This window comes from Alosa sapidissima, chromosome 9 (genome assembly GCF_018492685.1).
Source record: "Alosa sapidissima isolate fAloSap1 chromosome 9, fAloSap1.pri, whole genome shotgun sequence".
In the NCBI taxonomy this organism is placed as follows: Eukaryota; Metazoa; Chordata; class Actinopteri; order Clupeiformes; family Clupeidae; genus Alosa; species Alosa sapidissima.
This window is the reverse complement of record NC_055965.1, coordinates 26,042,715-26,063,443: the sequence shown is the minus strand read 5'-3', so window position 1 is coordinate 26,063,443 and position 20,729 is coordinate 26,042,715. Positions and strand designations below refer to the sequence as shown.

The 20,729-nt window shown below is 40.1% G+C and overlaps 1 protein-coding gene across 1 annotated transcript; it reads left to right on the top strand.

The window, feature by feature from the left end:
* Positions 1-34: 34 nt before the first annotated feature.
* LOC121719498 (B-cell receptor CD22-like) lies at positions 35-19,370 on the top strand. The gene is made up of 8 exons (XM_042105205.1): positions 35-135; positions 1,671-1,931; positions 2,074-2,343; positions 7,952-8,215; positions 8,320-8,586; positions 9,157-9,250; positions 9,535-9,589; positions 18,881-19,370. The coding sequence occupies exons 2-8, from the start codon at positions 1,769-1,771 to the stop codon at positions 19,073-19,075; spliced, it is 1,308 nt and encodes a 435-aa protein (XP_041961139.1). The 5' UTR covers positions 35-135; positions 1,671-1,768; the 3' UTR covers positions 19,076-19,370.
* Positions 19,371-20,729: the final 1,359 nt, after the last annotated feature.

Sequence of the window (20,729 nt, the reverse complement as noted above, 5' to 3'; positions counted from 1 at the left end):
CAGATATGAAGAAAACCTGCACATTGATCCTGAGTGATGTGAGAGTCACAGATACAACTGAATATTATGCCAGGATTCAAACAACAACACCAGGGGAGAAATGGCAATCAGCTGGTGTCACCCTCACTGTCAAAGGTAAAAGCAAACAACTTCAGTATGATCATTTGTTATATTTGATACAATTTGAATATTATTTGGGCCTAAAGCCATAAACCTATCTACTTACAGCCATATTATCAATACATTTCTTTATTATGCATCTATCTAATGTATTCAAATATGTAAATTATTCCATTAACTATGCATGATATAAAAATGTCCCAAGCAGAAATGGATTCTATGTGAAAAAGTACTATACAATCAATTGAGAAATGTTTGGTAGTGACCTTCTGGGTTTTGCCCTGTCAAGTTGAGCTAAAATGGCGACCATGCATGAATCCACCACTTGACTGAAACTAACGTGACTTCAATGCCTACCAAAACTGAGGAAATACACCTTCACTAATACTTTAGTTATCTGTCCGACAACTCTAGTCAGCTAAACTCTACTCTAATGTCTTAGAGACAGAGCTATAACCATGTAAACTTATTTTTTCTGCAGCAAGCTCAGACTAGCCATCTGCTTGCTTTCATCTTCCCTATTCTTTTTTTCACTCCACTCTGTCCGTTGCAACAGGTTCCGGTGCAAAGGTCAACTTAAAGTTCATAACCAATAAACTTTAGAGATGCACCAATATTACATTTTAGATCCGATAACGATAACCAATATCTATTGGTTTGTTGTGGCCGATACCGATACCATAACCGATAATATTACTCTTGAAAAAAAAAATGTGAAAAGTGAATTGGGGACAGCATTTAATAAGCATCATTTAATTGCAGTAATTTTACCTGCCTCAATGGTACAGCAGTCAACAAAATAGCTGTAGCCTAGGCCTATGTGGCTCCTTTAAGTGAACCTGACGTCAGTGAATTGCTAGTGAGTTGCCAGCGACAGTGTTTCATATCTATGGAGTAAAGGCTCATCGCAGATAAACGGCAAAGCTGGCCAAGCTATAGCGACCAGATCAGAGTTTGTGAGGGAGACTTATGTTGAGTTTCAACTGCGCATAACTTAATAAAGCTGCAACTCCTCGGACTGTATCGTGTGTCCGTCTACTCTGTTGCGGCAGCAGAAATGAAAGGGGTCAGCCCCTAAAATTTTAATAACTTATCATGATGACCTGTCTGGTACTGAAGCAGGAATGGTTAGCATATTTCTCAGTAATAATAAAAAACCCAAGCGAACGAAATGCAAATATAATACTAAAATACACACATGCCCGTAGCCAGCCAGTCTGAAACAGTAAAAGGCGATTCTAAACGAGTCAAAAAGTCCGAGACAGGACCAATCGTCAAAAATTCTGTGTCCACCACTTTAGTTCACTCAAAACAAACCAGAAAAGGGACTCAAACTGCTAAATACCGGAATTCTCCTTTAATACACCTCCAGGGTTCCATAGGAAGGAGATATGAGCACCAAAAACTAAAGAAGACTGAAGTCAAGATGAGAAATCTTAGCATATAGACATACATTGTAACAGTGACTGAACTCGCCAGCTCTCCAGATTATTTCCTAATGATTTTGAAGATGCTGTTTACTGACAGTATTATTATTATGTCCCTCTAAGACTTTACAGACCTTGTAGTCCAGACGTTTGGACCAGCAGTTGAGGGGAAATATGTTAAACTGAGCTGTAACAGCCAATGCACCTTGAGACAAAACTCCATGTTTATGTGGAAAAAGGACGAGGAAGTCTTACCTGGCACACAAACAAACAATAATGATCTGATATTCAATAACATCAGGATTGAAGATGCAGGCAGCTACTCATGTGTATTAAAACACCAAGAGCATCATCCATCTCGTCCAGTGAAACTTGATGTCCTGTGTGAGTACATGTGAACAACTGCCTTTAACAAACAGTTTGTAAAACAAAAGTATTACATTCCTCAGCTAACGAAGTAATAAATGATGTGGGCAAACCTACATCCATTGTTTGTGTATTCTTATGTCAAATATCTCTCTTCTAGACCCTCCAAAGAAGGCCTCAGTTTCTGTCAGTCCTGCTGGTGAAATATTAGAGGGCACTTCAGTGACTCTGACCTGCAGCAGTGATGCCAACCCACCAGTGGAGAGCTACAGGTGGTATAAGAAGAGGGAAACAGCGCCATCTCTGGTGGGATCAGAGCAGATTTACAGAATCAACGAGATCACCTCTGGACACACTGGCCATTACTACTGTGTGGCGGAGAACAAACATGGTGGCCGTGAATCTTCTGCTGTTTACCTGGATGTTCAATGTGAGTAGAAAAAACGGTAACACTCATAATAAGGTGCCATAATAAATAGCAAACTAGTAATTACCTAACCCTTTCTTAATATTTGTTAATTGTTACTAAAATATCTATTTGGCACAAGTTAATAGTTTTTTCATCATTAATTAAATATAATTAAATTAAATTAGTTAGTTAATTAAATTAGTTCTTTGCATAAAATCTGTATGTTAATGTTTTAATGAATCTATTAACTAATATTGTATTAATATGTGTTAATAGTTAACTAAATGTCTTTGGCACTAATTAACAGTTATTTCTTACATCATTTAAATGTTAAATGTTTATTTACAAACTATATGTTAATAGAAAAGTTAATGACTTATTATTATTTAACTAATTGTTATTAAAATGTGCTTCTGCCTATCCCAATATGAACCACTCCCCATAGGACCCTTACAATAGATAGATAGATAGATAGATAGATAGATAGATAGATAGATAGATAGAATTTATTGATCCCCAAGGGGAAATTCAAGAAAAAAACATGCGCCGGAACCGCTTACAATAAAGTTGGTTAAGCTTAATTATTATACGGCTCTTCAGAGTGCTGCAGAAAGTTCCATTCACATGAATGGGCCTTCCCAACGTTCGGGCCTATGTTAAATCTACATAAATCACCGGCAAAGCATTTAATCACCGCTGTCAATGGCAACAGGTTTTGTGCTTCTGATTAATGTCTTTCATATCACTACGCAAGGACTGGAACTTCATTCAAACGTGAAAGCAGACGGTTGATCAGCTGTGTTCTAAAGAATGTTTGATTCAAGTTCAGCAGCGTGTGTTGTTGCGAACTATTTGTTTCTCAGCAAATGCCACGATGAACGGTAATAAATAGGCTAGGTTATGTAGGCTAAAGTCATATCGTGGGGAGTTTATTATTTTGTTTTGGCAAGTAGCCGTATAATAAGCGGGATAATGTATAGAACGCCGGTCATTACTGTGAAAATAAGTCCCTTCAGGGCGGAACAAGACCCCGGAACAAGAACTGTCGGGACTTATTTTCCCAGTAATGACCGGCGTTCTATACATTATCCCTTACTTAATATATTAGTAGTATATAGCTATAAGTGTGGGGCCCCTTATAATAAAGTTGTTTAAGCTTAATTAATATATTAGTAATATATAACTATCAGTATGGGGGACCCTTATAATAAAGTTGGTTAAGCTTTATTAATATATTAGTAATATATAACTATTAGTCAAACGGTGAAGGGACTGAGACCAAAACTGGCTTATCACATTTATTCCTTTAGGAAAAGTTAAAACAAAACATGCCTTCAGGCACTGGCATACATAAAACAGCATCTGCACAAGCAAAATAAAAAGTAGTTGAATGGGCTATATTACATGCATCATTCCTATACCATCACTGTCAGCCCTACTAGCAAGGGAGACATGCGACATGGAATGTTCAGGTGCACAGAACGACAGTTAATTAATATTCTGAGACTCACTAAACACTCACAGACGTAGACCATACGGAGGTAATGCATAAACATAATGCTAAACTAAATGTACAATCATTTCCTGCTAGACTGAATTGCACTTTCCATAAGCACTAAGCTAAACTACACTGAATGCATGTAAAGTTGCTAGCGGAGTTTACAGCTAGTCACGTAAGACTCAGTGTGTATGAACTCGTGGTCATAATGAAAACATTAATAAACATTCTCTAAGTTGTTAGAATTGCACCCAAATCCTAACAATACATGTAAAGTAATATAATACAGGTGGTATATCAAAGTTTTCAACTTAAACAACATTTTACAGTTACAAAATTAAAACAGTGAGGAGTGCTCTATACCAGGGGTCCCCAACCTTTTATGTACCATGGACCGGTTTGATTCCCATTTTTTTTTTCACAGACCGGCGGGGGGGGGGGGGGGGAGGTTCGGGGGTTCAATGTTCCATATGTGTTGTGCATGCATTACTTGAAAAGAACTAGCTCCAGTTATGTACGAACAGTGAAGGTAACAAACTCTTAAACATGTGAAAAACGTGAACTTGAAGAAGTGAAAATTGAACAATATGAACTATGAATATTCAACAACTTGTGTGAACATGTTTAACAAAATACGGGAACAAAACATGGGAACGAAACGTGCATCAGGCCTACGAATCAGTGGGAGCCCTGTGCTTGTTTCCCTGCAACAAGAAGGTTCCATCTGGGGGTGATGGAAGATAGTGACACCCTCAGTGTGTTTGAAATGTCCAGTCGATTGCGCAATTTGGTCTTAGTTGCAGTCATTGCCGAAAACCCGGCCTCGCATAGATAGGCCTACGTGGTGGGAAATGGTAGCAACGTTTTCAGCGCTTTTACGGCTATCTCGGGATATTCTGCTTTGGTTTTGATCCAAAAACCCGCCAGAGAGGTTTCCTCATACACACTCTTAAGAGTAAGACCATCATTTGCAATTTCGATCAATTGCGCTTCCTCCTGCGCTGACAAGTTAGGACTATTCGGAATATTGACAAATGGGTTGCGGACCCACTCATTTGTTTGCCGTGGATCTTTGGAGGATGGGAAGTAACGCTCAAACTCATTTGAAAGCGCAACAAGGTGACCGCGCACCAGCTGCGAGAGAAAAGGCCCTGCCTCAGTCTCTCCCAAAACCCCCACTACTGTTTGGAACATATCAAATAATACACCCCGGTCCACTCATCGTCCCCACAAATCAAGCTTGGCTTTAAATGCAGCGACTTTATCTGCCAGTTTAAAGACAGTTGTCATTCTCCCCTGGAGTGACAGGTTGAGGTCATTAAGCAACCCGAATAGGCTATGTCACACAGGTAGGCCTAAGCGAGTTTTGACACCCAGTCCTCATCACTAAAATGTGCTAACTGCTAAACTAACTGATGACCTCAAAAACTACCAGACACTCCTGACCTCCTTCTCAGCCAGCATCACTGCTGCTAAGACGGCTTTCTACAATGACAAAATCAACAGCGCTACAGACACTCGAAAACTTTTCTCAACCTTCAAATCGCTACTCAACCCTCAGCTGCCTCCTCCTCCATCCAGCCTTACTGCAGATACCCTCGCCTCATTTTTTACAAACAAAGTGGCGGCAATCAGCAGTCAATTCTCTACATGCCCACTCAACGCATCTGACTCAGATATCGCACTCCTACAACCTCTAGGGACTGCTGGAACATCCTTTTCAGCATTCACGCCTCTCTCCGAGAGTGAAGTATCTAGACTCCTGACATGCAGCCGTCCTACCACATGCTCGCTGGACCCTATACCTACGAGCCTACTTCAGTCCATCAGCCCGACCATCGCTCCAGCTATCACACATGTGACCAATGCCTCGCTAACCACCGGCACATTTCCAACAGCGTTCAAAATGGCCCGGGTAACACCGTTACTTAAGAAAGCTCAAGCTCAACCCAGCTCAAGTCGAGAACTACCGCCCTGTCTCACTCCTGCCTTTCCTATCCAAAGGCAGTCTCCAAACAGGTCTCTGACTTCCTTTCACAGAACAACCTTCTGGATCCAAATCAGTCTGGGTTCAAAAGCGGCCACTCTACCGAAACGGCTCTGCTGTCTGTAACAGAAGCCTTAAAAGAAGCCAGGGCGACCGCTCGGTCATCAGTACTCATTCTGCTTGACTTATCGGCTGCCTTTGACACGGTTAATCACCACATCCTTCTCTCTATACTCGCTAACATGGGAATCTCCGGCTCTGCTCTCTCCTGGTTTGAATCCTACCTCACAGGACGCTCGTTTAACGTATCATGGCTTGGTCAGCTATCTGCACCTCACCATCTCACCACAGGGGTCCCCCAGGGCTCAGTGCTGGGCCCCCTTCTCTTTGCTATCTACACCACCTCCTTGGGACAGATTATCCGTTCGCATGGCTTCTCATACCACTGCTATGCAGACGACACACAGCTCTATCTGTCCTTTCTCGGATTGCCTCTCAGACATAGCTACATGGACGAAGGCACACCACCTCCAGCTGAACCTCTCAAAGACTGAACTGCTGGTCCTCCCAGGTAAACCTACCATACACCACGACATCAACATCAAATTTGACTCCCTGTCTGTTTCACCTACCAGGACTGCAAGAAATCTAGGAGTTGTTCTCGACAACCAACTAAACTTCTCAGATCATGTTGCCTCAGTCGCCCGGTCATGCCGTTTCGCACTCTACAACATACGGAAAATCAGGACTTACTTGACTCAAGATGCTACCCAACTTCTGGTTCAGGCAATAGTCATCTCACGACTCGACTACTGCAATGCCCTCCTGACAGGTCTCCCAGCATGCGCAGTGAAACCACTTCAGATGATCCAGAACGCGGCGGCGCGCCTGGTCTACAACCAACCCAAAAGGGCACATGTTACCCCGCTGCTCATCCAGCTACACTGGCTACCTATGGCGGCCCGCATCAAATTCAAGGCTCTAACGCTTGCCTACAAAGTAGTCTCCTTAAGCTGCTCCCACCTACTTGAATGCCCTCATACAGACATACACTACCTCCAGACCGCTGCGCTCCTCAGACGAACGACGTCTAGCTCTACCACCGGTACGCTCAAGCCAATCCAAACTTTTCTCATCTGTTGTTCCTCGTTGGTGGAACACACTGCCAGTTCCTACAAGGGCAGGGACATCCTTCTCCATTTTCAAAAAACTCCTGAAGACCCAGCTCTTTAGAGAACATCTCCTCTCATAGCAACACTTACAACAAGTCTTACTGATCCTAGCACTCACCAGCCGTCTTAAACTGACAAGTAACTGTTAAAAACAGCACTCACTGATGCACTTATTCTTACTGCACTCTAATGTTTTTAAATTGTCCTAAAATTGTTGAGAATTGCTCTAAAACTTAAACTGTTTACCATGTTGTAAGTCACTTTGGCTAAAAAAGCGTCAGCCAAATGTAATGTAATGTAATGTAAAAGTGGAAGAAGAGGTGCGCAAACTCTCACACAACCAACCGCTGGCAGTAGGGTGCCTTATACACCCCACAAGATCATAAAGCCATAAACCATAAATTCCATAAATTCTCCACAAAGCTAATCAGAAAAGCTAGATAAATAATAATATGTCATTACATTTTATATTAGCAGATAGTTTGTAAATAAACATTTAACATTTAAATGATGTAAGAAATAACTGTTAATTAGTTCCGAAAAGACATTTAGTTAACTATTAACAAATATTAATACAATACTAGTTAATAGATTTGTTAAAACATTAACATACAGATTTTATGCAAACAACTAATATTTAATTAATGATATTATATTAACTTGTGCCAAATAGTTTAGTAACAATTAACAAATATTAACAAAGGGTTAGGTAATTACTAGTTTGCTATTTATTATGGCACCTTATTATGGAGTGTTACCGAAAAAACAAAAACAGAAAACTATTGATATTTAGGGATCATCATGGCCTGTTCATCTCTTACGTTACTCTCACTATATGCTAATTTCATGAAATCTAGTAACATGAACTGAAGTCAGACTACGTGCTGTGCATTGTTTGTTTAAATGTAAAGATACAATTAATTTGAAAGCCCAAGGGTTATTGTTCACTTACATAATTATTATTTTAAACAGATGCTCCAAAGAAAACCTCTGCATCAGTCAGTCCCTCTGGTGAGATACGTGAGGGTGCTTCAGTGACTCTGATCTGCATCAGTGATGCCAACCCACCAGTTCAGAGTTACACCTGGTATAAGAAGGAGAAGAGTGAATCAGTGATGTTATCAACACAGCAGGTTTACAGCATCAGTAAAGCCCACTCTGAACACACTTACTACTGTGAAGCTAAAAACAAACATGGTCACTCAAACTCTACAATTATTAATTTGGATGTTCTCCGTAAGTAAAGTGTAGAGTGCATATTTAATTGGAGTCTGCATTTGTTTTAATAATAGTAGCTGAACATTTTTATTTTTTAATGTTACACTTTTGTCTTCAATCAGACCCCCCTAAAGGGACAGTTGTGCTTCTCACTCACTCTGGTGATCTAAAAGAAGGATCTTCAGTGACCCTGAGCTGCAGCAGTAATGCCAACCCACCAGTGGAGAGTTATAGGTGGTTTAGATGGACTGGAGATGAAACTACTGAAGTAGGCTCAGGGGAGACCATCACCTTCACTCTGGACACCACTACTGCTGGACTTTACCACTGTGAGGCCAAAAATAGAATTTCCTCAGAGGATTCCTCTACCCTTAATGTCTCTTGGGCAGGTAAACATTCAATTAATTGCACTCTGCTTCATCTTATTATTGGTACTCTTCTTCTTCTCCCTCTTCTTCTTCTTCTTCTTCTTCCTCTTCATAATGCCACAGTATATTTTAAACATCATCCTTGATAATAGTTTCTTATTGGTACTCTTCTTATTCATCATGTACTTGTTCTTCTTCTTCTTCTTCTTCTTCTTATTATTATTATAATAATGATGCTACAGTATATGAAGAGTTCAGATGCAAAACCCTCTAAATCCGTCTGACCACTTTTCTTTTAAATGAGCATTTAAATTCAGGCTCCTATAGGTTTTTGCCTATAAATCGATATTTCAGACCAGGAAGATAGTGGTATTTAGTGGGTTTAGAAGTTAAATTATTTGATTAGCGTATACTATGTGTGGAGAGCATCCCCTCACCATCTTTATCTCATTTTTGACATAGGTGGCATTTAGAGGCTTTTGCATCTCAACCCTTCATATTTTAAATATCATCCTTGATAAATGTGTAATTATTTTAATGGTCATGTCATACTCATAATTTTGTGTTGTACTGTATATGTTTATCAATCAGGCTTAGGTTGCCAGCATGCACCTCTGATTGCAGGGTGGGTTGTTACCCTCCTTACAGTTCTCACAGTGGTCCTGGCCGTTGTGATGTACCACAGGTAAGTCAGTAAAGACTTTATTAAAGAGGGATTGTGATGTGAATGGCACTAATGTGTTTTGTGTGAAGAAAGTGCTTATTTCTTCTCAAACTCTAACAAACTTACTGTAAGAAGAGTCACATAGCCTGATTGAAGTTGAATTATGAAACAAACCTGCATGGCTTTAGAAATAAATCAAGTAAACAATGAGCTCACCCACTCTATCACTACTGTGGAATGGCTGCAATTCCTGTGGATTGACCCAATTCCACTTCTCAGGACTAGTTATGTTTACGTTACCACAGGAGGAAGAGAAGAACTTCTAGCAGTGTCTCTGGGAAGACCAACAAGAAGAGACAGGTGCGTATCTATGTCTAGAGGGAACGGGAGACAGCAAGCATTACATCCATTATTACATCCATTATCACTGTTAGATAACTAGATGTACTGCCAGGGCCAGGTTAAGGTCATCTGGGGCCCGGGGCAGAGGCCTCCCCGAGCCCCCCCCATTTCAATTTAGGCTTGAAAACTGCCAGTGGTACCCAGGTCAGACAAGGGCGTGGGAAGGGGGGTGCTGCAGCACCCCCTGCTGGCAGGAGATATATTTTTAAAATTTGTTATATATTTTTAAATAATTACTAATTCGCTGTCTGACATTATTTATATTTGTGTATGTGAAATGATGAGTCAAATAGCAAAAAAGGGTTATGGATTGGTTGGAAATAGGCTACTAAAAATGAACAGTTATAGAGATCAACGTGAACGTGAGTCAGTTACTGTAAGAACCGTAGCGTGGTTTCAGCTATGTGATAGCCAGAGAATGTCTAATCTGTAAACGGGCTCTGGTGATAGCGATCAAGTGTGTAGGCTAGGCCTACGATTGATATAGGCCATATTCTATGCGATTTACACGTTCAAAAAAGCATGGATAAGCTGAAAGGCTAGGCCTACGATTGGTATAGGCCATATTCTATGCGATTTACACGTTCAAAAAAGCATGGATAAGCTGAAAGGCTAGGCCTACGATTGATATAGGCCATATTCTATGCGATTTACACGTTCAAAAAAGCATGTGTAACCTCACACCAGAACGCTTAAGTTATGGTCAACAAAGTTACTTTTAATTTCTCATTTGCTTTAACTGGAATCAAACCTTTTTGATTATGAAAACCTGGTACCCTTACACCTACTCACTGGTGAGGTATTAATCTGAAATCTGACAAACTGAAAATGAGGGGCAACCAAACCAAGCAATTATCAATTTACATGAAACCCAAATCATGACAGTATTAACACAAAATCAAATAAGCCCCTTTCTTAGTTCACCTTTAGGCTACAGTTCCGTATTCACTAGGTCTTAACAATTCCCTTCAACAGGCATTTAGATTTAGTAAACCCCCTTCAATTACACATCATAACATCAACAGCACATAACACATTGTAATACACTTGTAAGCACCACAACACGTGATTCAGTATCACAAAAGTCCCTCCCAATAAGTTCAATGCTTTGGCATGACTCAATTCCCGCTGTCAACGACTGTTGTCACTTATAGTTAAATGTTCGCTCAGTGTCAGACAGGATGGTCACTTAAAAGTGTTCCACAAGAAAAGTATTAGCCAGTTCACGGGGTGAACGTCTATTCGTGCCAGTAACTGGAGTGGAGAGTCTCATGTGGCAGGGAATACTCACAGACCACACCGTTGGTGCCGCGGGAGTGAGAGACGGGAGGGGAGGGGAGAGAGTGAGCTTGACGAACAAGCGCTGGCTTCTCTTGCAAGCTGACGTGATGAAACGTCCCACGTTGATCTAGAAAGACGACGAAACTAACACTTCACAATAGGATAACTAGTGAGGCAATTCCACCTCACACTACGACGTCATACACTTTCCGAACGGTGTTGCACCAAATCCTGTGACCTGTCGAAATTTGTGACTCTAGAGGGCGCTCTATGAATTTAATGAGTTGGACTGACACATTGACAAAGCACTTACGCAAATAACGTAAGATCATGGTCCAAACATGAACGGTCTATTAAAGAAACGAACTAGGCTACTTTACTGACATTCAAACGCACAGTAGGTATAAACGTAATATAGGCTAGTCTAATAGTTCATCAACAAACAACCTACCGGTTAAAACGGAAGGTCACAATTTTCCAAAAGTAGTCTACAGTAGCCCATAGGCAAAATGATTGCGAGAAAATCACTCCAAATATCTCTCACCACCCCAGTAAACAGACGGACTCACTCAACATGCAGTAGGCTATGCTACTTCATTCAGATCGGTCACATAGCCTATTTAAATGGTTAAGACAGTGCTCCACCTTGTCACACCTCGTTGTAAAAGTCATTGGGATGGCATCTTTCATTTCACTGGGGTTTGGTATTACAATACATATGTAGCCTAGTAAATAACAAAAACAAACACAATTTGTTGACATGTGTGGTTGAGCGCTTGAAACTGTAATTTATTTTATGAATGTATTTCAAGGTTGTTTTGTGGGTAGAACTACAACATATGCTGTGTGGTCGTGCAATGTCATTCTTCCAAAAAATAATGTTTTGGTTGTTTTGAATGAAAATGCATAGGCCTACTTCCATAGAAATGGTATGTTTACGATAAATATTCTGTTGTTATTGTGAAAATTGCAGCTATTCATTAACCTTATTTTAGCCAACAGCTTTCAGATATCAAGTTTGTTGTCATCTGTATTGTGATTTTTGTATGTAATAATAAAGTAATAAAACAAAACATCGGTCACTATTTTTTATAGACTGTCAAATTATGTTTCCCCACTGGAACTCTGCAGAAATAGGCTCATATACACACAAAACCATCTCAGGTGACTTCTCTGAATGTCCCATGTTTAGCAGCTTCCATCACTCCTGTGAACAGGTGGCCTATTGCATGGCGTGCATGACAAAATATGACAGTAGGCAATACGCCTATCAAAATATGTGACCTGTCCTGCTGAAGTTCACTGGAGTGATGGAAGCTGTTTGGTTAAACATGGGACATTCAGAGAATTCACCTGAGATGGTTTTGTGTGCGTATGAGTCCATTTCTGCAGAAGTTCCAGTGGGGAAACATAATTTGACAGTACGCTATCAAAATAGTGGCATAGAAATTCTTAGGCTAGCCTACATAAAAAATCACCACACAGATGATAACAAACTTCATTTAAGCTGCAAAACAAGGCCCTCCCCCGATTTATGTTTATAAGTAGCCTATGACATTTTCCCAATAACAACAGCAGATTTATCGTAAACACAATTTATATTATTTTTATTACAACAAAAAAAATGACATTGCACGAGCACACAGGACTCCATATTTTGTAGTTGTACCCAGAAACACCTTGAGTTGACACATTCTGAAAATAAATGACCGTTTCAAGCGCTTAACCACAAAAGCACTATGTGTCTTCACCATTTATAAAATAGGCTGACCGATCTTGCTGACGTAGCCTAGCCTACTGCGTGTTGAGTGAGTCTATCTGTTTAGGCTATGCGAGCTACTTTCTCGCTATCATTTTCCGTTTTAACCGGTAGGTTGTTTGTTGATGAACTACAGACTATATAGCGTTTACTGTGCGTTTGCATTTCAGTAAATGCATCTGCATTGAAGTTTCAGTATAGTAGAGGATTTATTTGCCCGGTCCATATTTTAGACCTCTGTGATCTTACGTTATTTGCGTAAGTGCTTTGTCAATGTGTCAGTCCAACTCATTAAATTCATAGAGCGCCCTCTAGAGTCACAAATTTCGACAGGTCACAGGATTTGGTGCAACACCGGAACACAATGACACTACTTTGAACTGAACTTAAAGATACTTTACTTAATACTTAACTTAATGCAACTCAATAGAGTACCTTCACTTTTGTCTAACGTGTGTAGTCCACGGAGGCTGCCATCTTCTCTCTCACTCGTTCGCGCTCCTTCTCCAAGTCCCTCCCTCTCCATACTCCCCATTGGACGGCACAACAACCTTTACAGCCACTGATTGGTTTACTGTCAATCCACGTCCTAGGCTGCTATTGAATATAGTTCTTCACAGGGGAGGGTTGACACGTCAAGACAGCGGTGTACAGAATAATTATCCATAGTCTGAGGCACCCTTACACATGGATAAGCTGAAACTTTAATTGTGTTGTACAGTTTTGCAAAATTAATAAATTATAGCTAGTGAAATCATTTCACTAGTCGCTAAGATAGAAATTATTAGGACACATTCTTGCTGTGGAGACGACACACTTTAGGCTATTCAGGAATTATTTGCGAGATCATTGCAGCCTGATTATTAGCTTATATTTAAAGCCAAACATCTCTGGTGTGGTTTTGACAATCAGAAAAGTAATTTTCCTTAGCTATACTGAAATAGGCTAATGATGTCAAGTGCGCTTCTGTGGGGTTAGGGTGGGTGCAGTGGAGTCGGACTGCTGTCGCGGAACATTGGAATTTGTGGCTGCCCAGGACGTAGATAGATAGATAGATAGATAGATAGATATACTTTATTGATCCCTAAAACTTCTTTCTATCACCCGCACACCGCACTAAAATGATGTATTTAGCAGTCAAAATCCGAAACATGTCCAGGAGGGGAGAAATCGTCGGACATCCATTATTTTTGTTATTCAGCACCCCTGGTCAAAAATAGGTTCCCGCGCCTGAGGTCAGACTAAAATGTGCAACTCCCGCCTGAACTCATGAAACATTGTAGCCTAGAGTTTGGCGCGCAAGCACACAGCCACATCATGATGCATTGTAATACGCTGTCTGTAATACACTGTAACACGCAGCCCTAGCCAGCCACGACGTCAAATACATTGAAACACGCAGTCTAGCGCACACACACAGCCCAACCACATCAAATACAAACAAGGGGGGTGTCGCAGCCGATAACGGTAACGTTGTCAGGGACAGGGGGGGTAGTATGCCTAGACGTGGACTTATCCCTATTTTGATCCTCGTTTTAAAAAAAGTGGACATGGCACCTGCAGGAATGAATGCGATGGTACGCACACACCCACATAACTTTCAACGCTTTGATAATATTTGTCCCGGTTAGGTTCCTGCATTGGTCAGTTAAAAAGTAGCCTACATACTGTAGTAGGCTAATAACATCCACATGCAATATCTTTATAACAACAACGCCTAACAACGACCTATTTATTTGGACAACTTTGTATAGCCCTATAAAGGCTAAAGTTACCTAGTTTTGTTCTAGCGAAGGCTACGTTCACGTATGGCTTTAAACAGTGGTAATGCTAGCCTAACGTTTTGACAAGCAATAATCTTGCCTACCTTGTGCTTGCGGCTTGCCCATTTGAAATAACTCGCTTTGCTGTCTCCATCCTTTCTGTTTTCGTTGTTTTAAAAAACGTGTTATATCCATGAGTCTCGAGTTAATGAATTAGCTTACCATTGTGTGCTGATAACCAGCATAGATAGTAATAGAAAACAACAAGCTAGCCTACAACTTCTGTAGCATGCCTGTGTATCTCTCCTGCTCAAACAAAAGGTGCGCGCATGCATAGTTCTGCATAAAGTTGATTTTGATAACGTTACACACTTTACTTTATAGAAAATTGTAAATAGCCTACTGGCATGCAGTTAATGGAATAGGCTACTGTGCAGAGTTGAGAAGTTATGGTAGCCTAGGCCAATTTGGTGTGAATACACGCACACAGGGGAAATTCTCTCTCGTTGTTGAGTAGCCTGGCTGAGTACGGCTATGGCTTTGGCGCGCCTTACTGAGAACGTCTGGCTGAAGCTCTCTCTTTTTTCGAGATCCGCTTTCATATTTCGTAATTGTCTCATGCGAAGCAATTGTTGTCTGTGATAGCATGCATTGATACGGGCAAAGACAGGTGATGATAAGACACTTGTTTTCTTTTTTAAATGTCCCGCGCCGGGGCCCCCTAGCGGCCGGGGCCCGGGGCAGCAGCCCCTTTGCCCAATGCCCAAACGCGGCCCTGTGTACCGCAGAACGGTACAAAATATGACCGCCGCCCAGTCCAGCACATTTTTTCCACAAAAAAAAGTCATGCTGAAAGGCATATATGATTAACTCTATAAGAGGAACCCTCATATATGATTAACCCTATAAGAGGAACCCTCAGCAGATGATGTATTCTTAAAGAACCGAACACTAACTGTCTCACTAAATTGCATTATGCACACTCAATTCTCACTGGTATCTGCTAGACAACAAGTACCAAAACATAATCATAGATTTCACATGTAAAATACATTTTATACAACCCCACCCCCATCTTGCCTGTTCATAATTCTGAGAAATTCTTGAATTGTGTGCATGTGTGCGTGTACATGTTTATGTTTATATGTGTGTGGGTGGGTGTTTGTGTGTGTGTGTGTGTGTTTTGTGTGTGTGTGCATGTGCTTGTGTGTTTGCATGTGCATGCATGCGTACATATGTCTACTGTGTGAGTATGTGTCATACGTACAATTACTGTGAATGTATGTGTGTGCGTGTGTATCTGTGTATGCACATGTGTCCATATGGAATGGGTTAACATGACCCCTGGAGGCAAACATACAGAAAAAATTGGTCATCCTAGGCCCTACAGTTCTCAAGATATTCACAGAAAACTCTTGTTGGTGTACGGTCACTTAATGTACTCATAAATTAATTTATTGTCCACGAAATTTGGCATGCATTCGGAGGGTGTCATAATGATCCTATAGTTTCAATTTCATGCAGTTTTGACCATGTCAGCCAGAGATATTGTGATTAAAACTCCTAATTTTTTGCTTTTTAATTTTTAACTAGGTGGCGCTATACATGAAATAAGTGGTAATGGGATGGGTTGACATGGCCCCTTAAGACCAACATACAAAAAAAAGGTGGTCCTCCTAGGCCCTACCGTTCTCGAGATATTCACAGAAAACTGTGTTTGCCCTACCCTCCTTTTGGGGGGTCCAGTCCAGTCCAGCAGGGGGGGGGGGGGGGGGGGGGGGGCTATGGATCAAAACGAAAAACGATGGTTCCATGCTATCCATGTGGGGCTACATGCCCACCAAGTTTCGTGTACCCCGGTCTTTCAGTGTCCTGGGAATTCTTGACGGAAAATTGGCCGCTTCGCTGCGCGGCAGTCATAATAAAATGTATTTTGATAATGTGTTTAGCCTACTTTACATAAAAAATTTATAGCCTACTGTCTTGCAGTTAATGGGATACTGTGCAGAGTTGGGAAGTTATGGTAGGCCAAGTTGGTGTGAATACACACAGGGGAAATTCTCTCTCGTTGTTGAGTAGCCTGATGGTAGCATAGGTACAGTGCGTTCGGCCGTAGGCTACAATTCCAGGCATTCTATCTATCTATTCAGCAACTAGGAGTAAGATGTCACATGACATATTCGTCTAACGCAAGTTTAAAATCGTTTTAAATAGGGCTGTCAATCGATTAAAAAAAAAAAAATCGAATTTATTACATACTCTGTGATTAATTAATCTAAATTAATCGCATATATAATTTTTGCTGTGAAAGTATTTTAAATATTTAAATTCAAATGAATCATTGAATAATCAGCATTAGTGACATTAAAGTTCAAAAACTCTTTTATTATTATTTTCACTGTTCAAATAATTGCCATAATAATCTATGATATGACTTAATATTCTGAGGAAATAAATTCAAAGTGCTTCAAATTCAAATAAATTCAAAATAAAGTGCTTGTTTTTTTTACATACAAGGCATTTCAGGCCACAGACCTAGGGGACACAATGAAAATAAATTAATACTCCCCTCAATGTCAACACTTATTTCTTTGCATTAATGTGCGACTATAGAGTTGATGAACTCCTGTGATATGCAAATTCCTTGCTGCAGACATTGCAGAGGACTTTATTTTCAACACTTTATTTTTTATCAACACCATCAGGCCGTTTTTTAAAAGTAAATGTTCCAATCAATGATCCAAACGTTTTCTTCTCTCTTCTTCATTTTACAATCTAATTTTTACTGACTAGAACGGCTCGGGGTCAAAGGTCATACAGAATCGATTAATCTGCATTAATTTTTTTAATCAGTTATTTTTTCTCAAATTAATTAATCAAAATTAATCAGTTATTTTGACAGCCCTAGTTTTAAACTCTAAAAAGTGGCTAAGCTAGCGACAGAGCGATTGCCCCTACGGGTTTATTGAGATGTTGATGCTGTGACAATGTAGTCCAGCTGCCCCAAGTAGCTACCAACACTGAGATCTTGAATTACACACCTAGGGATGATGAACATAATGTAAGGAAACAATGGCTGTGTATTGTAAAATGTTGCCTTAGAAGTACCTGTTCCTACCCTGGAAATCCAGAGTTCTCGTGAGAGCACAATGAAATTGTCTCTGCGACACTCTGGCAAAGAGCAATGATGCACGTTACTTTTTCCCCTTACATTCCGGAAAAAACAGCTAAACTGATGAAGACAGCGCTGCAATGTTGGAGGACAGTACACATTGGTCAAAGTGTTATCCGATTGCGTCGAAGTCTGAAATCATTCAGAGTAAACATGGTCAAGTGTTATCCAATTGCGAGCAGTGAGATTTTTAAATGCATGCTTGTTGCCGCCCCTCGAGTTGGGCCATTACATTGCTCTTTGCCAGACCCTTAAGGCGAGACACTACAGGTGAATAGGGTAAAATTTTAAAATAATAGACATCACCATGAAACTTCCTCAGTTGATTACTTACACAAGTATGAACAAAAAAGGTATTACAAGTTTTTGAAATTCGAATGTCTAATTATGCAAATTAGGCATTATCTCATTAAATATGCGCACATTTGCATATATTTTCGGTAGATAGATCTGAACATATGATGAAGCCAGGTGCAAAATTATTTTTTCATTTTGTTTGCATACAAGATAAAAATAAAATTACAGAGGGATTTCAGGATATCTGCTTTCATTACCTAGGAAATCAGAATATACTGTCCATAGCCTTAAAAAATCGATTTTTGCCATATATTTTTGAATAAATGTCACATCAGGCCAGGAATGATTTATTAACAAATCCCTCTGTAAATATCTTCAGAGCACTGCTAAGTGTATATCTGGAAAGTTTGGTGTACATAGGTGCTACATAGGCTGAGATGTATCTACTGGAAAATGAGAAAAACTCAATTTGAGAAAACAGCCTTGGAACACAGACAAGAGATTCCGTTCTCAGCCTAGACTCGCCTTTGAACTTTCGCGATTGGTTGCGGTTACAAAGGAAGTGTCCATATTTGGATAGCACAACGTCATGCAGGAAAAACAGAGCTTTCCAACGGTACTACACATGTTATGTTTTGTAGCACGGTCGCGGTAGAGCATGAAACGTTAGAAGACTAACTTTTGGTGAATTTAGGAGAAATATACAGGCGCGAGTAGACAAAATGTAATGAAATAAACACCTAAATGTGTAAATCGGGCTTTGTTGTTGTAGTAGTGTGAAAGAATACATGCTAAGGTAGCAAATTAGCCCACAATCTCGAAATTGACCAGTGCATGAAAAAACGATGTTTTCACCTGCCGTGTCTCGCCTTAATCTTTCTAGATTATCAGGGTCAGGATTTTCCAGGCTAACCTGTTCCTAGATTAAATGCAAATATTTTAGTATTGAGATGTATCTCTGTCTAACTTTGTTGTAGGATGATGTGAGCTATGAGAATGTTCCAAAGGGAGGAAACCCTGGTGCCATCCTGATGAGTTCGGTCCACCAGAGCCTGAACCCCGATACCATCCAACCTGATGGCATCTACCAGGGCCTGAACCCTAACACCATCCAACCTGATGCCATCTACCAGGGCCTGAACCCCAACACCACACAACCTGATAGAGCCTGAAAAACTAGATAAGTGAGTTGACATAAAACCTTTAATTGTGAATCTGTTTATGAAATATATATTGGCAAATGGATTCCCATACAACTATCCATCTCATGTATTTATGTACAAGTTATCGTGTTGTGTTCTGTTAATTTTGGCTATGTCACTTCTGTTGACATTCAAACAAAACAGAGAGCTAGATCGCTACTTCCCCTCCCTCCAGTGCAATTTAAATTCTCCTAAACACGCATTTTATGGTCCAGGCATTTTGTTTATGTTTTTGGAGCCTGGACTTTTTACAGTGTATTCAGAGCACAGGCAGCTAGTGGATGGTGTATGTGATTAAAAAAATAGCTTTTAGTTTAGAAACCGTATAACGTTGCTTAGAGCACCTTTAACACATTTCAATATTTAAGGTACTTGGTGTGTCTTTTGTAGTTTTTCAGCTTTTGAAACAAAAAAAATACAGATATTGTAATGCATTTTAGTCAAATATTAAACTGTTATTTGTAATATCTTACTGTAATGTATGCAATATTATTGTACACAATTCCATTATACATGCATCAGTATTGCTTGAATTAATAATAAAAAAAAAATTCCACAGCATCAGTTGTCTGTATATTATTCATTTATTTATTTGAGTTGACGTGTGAATGTTATTGTGTCATTATACTTTTTATCCAGCAGAGGGCAATCTTTACTCTGCATCTAGGGAGAGTTTCTGATGTTTCCCATGTTCAGGAGCGGAGCCAGAGGGGTAGCACGGGGTGGCACAGGCCACCCTTGAGATTCGATTGGCCACCCCAAGTGCCACCCCCAAATCCTAGTCTGCGATTTGCCATTAACATGGTCTAAGGCGGGACCTTTCTTGATGCACTTGCAGCAGTTTGAAGTGTCTTTTATAGGCCTACAGGCTACTGCTTGTGATAACACGCAAAGATATCTATTTACCTATTGCATCTGCCAGTCCCTATTTATCTGATCACACACTTAAGTCGCTGACATTTGCTAGGTCATTAAGTGTAGGCCTATACTTTTGTAAAAGCGTTTAATGACAATAATGTCCTACTGTAATGTTAAGAAAACACTTTATATTAAGACACACATATTCAACATTAATTAGCTGCTTACTAACATGAATATTAGTAGCATACTAGCCATTTGTTAGTCATTATGACCGCCGCGCAGCGAAGCGGGATGACGTAGTACACGAAACTTGGTGGGCATGTAACCCCACATGGATAGCATGGAAACTCCTTTTTTCGTTTTGATCTGTAGCCCTCCCCCCCGCAGGACTGGACCCCGCGAAAGGAGGGTAGGGGGCAGTTCCAGCGTTATGGATGTGACAATTGGACTCATATTGGTAAACAAAATCCCTTAGAGTGGGGGCAAAATTACTATCAGTGAATTAATTTGCATAACTTTTAATGCAACCTCTGTCCTCTGAATACTGAGAAATCCTCAAATTTCATATAATCAATTTCATCCTAAGAATAAAAGGCATTTTATCAGCTTTATGGATGTGACATGAAATGGACACACTTTTGTGAGAGATTACAGGTTTTCTACAAACTCTGTGAATTTTGAAGGAAACTGCCGAAACTATGATATATGTAGAATGAAGAAGACTTGAATGAACACAAAAAGTGTGTTTTTGAAACTATGCGTC

Coding starts and splice junctions, on each gene's coding strand:
- LOC121719498 (XM_042105205.1), top strand. CDS start 1,769: ATGTTTATGTGGAAAAAGGACGAGGAAGTCTTACCTGGCACACAAACA. Junction 2,344..7,951: donor TGTTTACCTGGATGTTCAAT/GTGAGTAGAAAA, acceptor TATTTTAAACAG/ATGCTCCAAAGAAAACCTCT. Junction 9,251..9,534: donor GCCGTTGTGATGTACCACAG/GTAAGTCAGTAA, acceptor ACGTTACCACAG/GAGGAAGAGAAGAACTTCTA.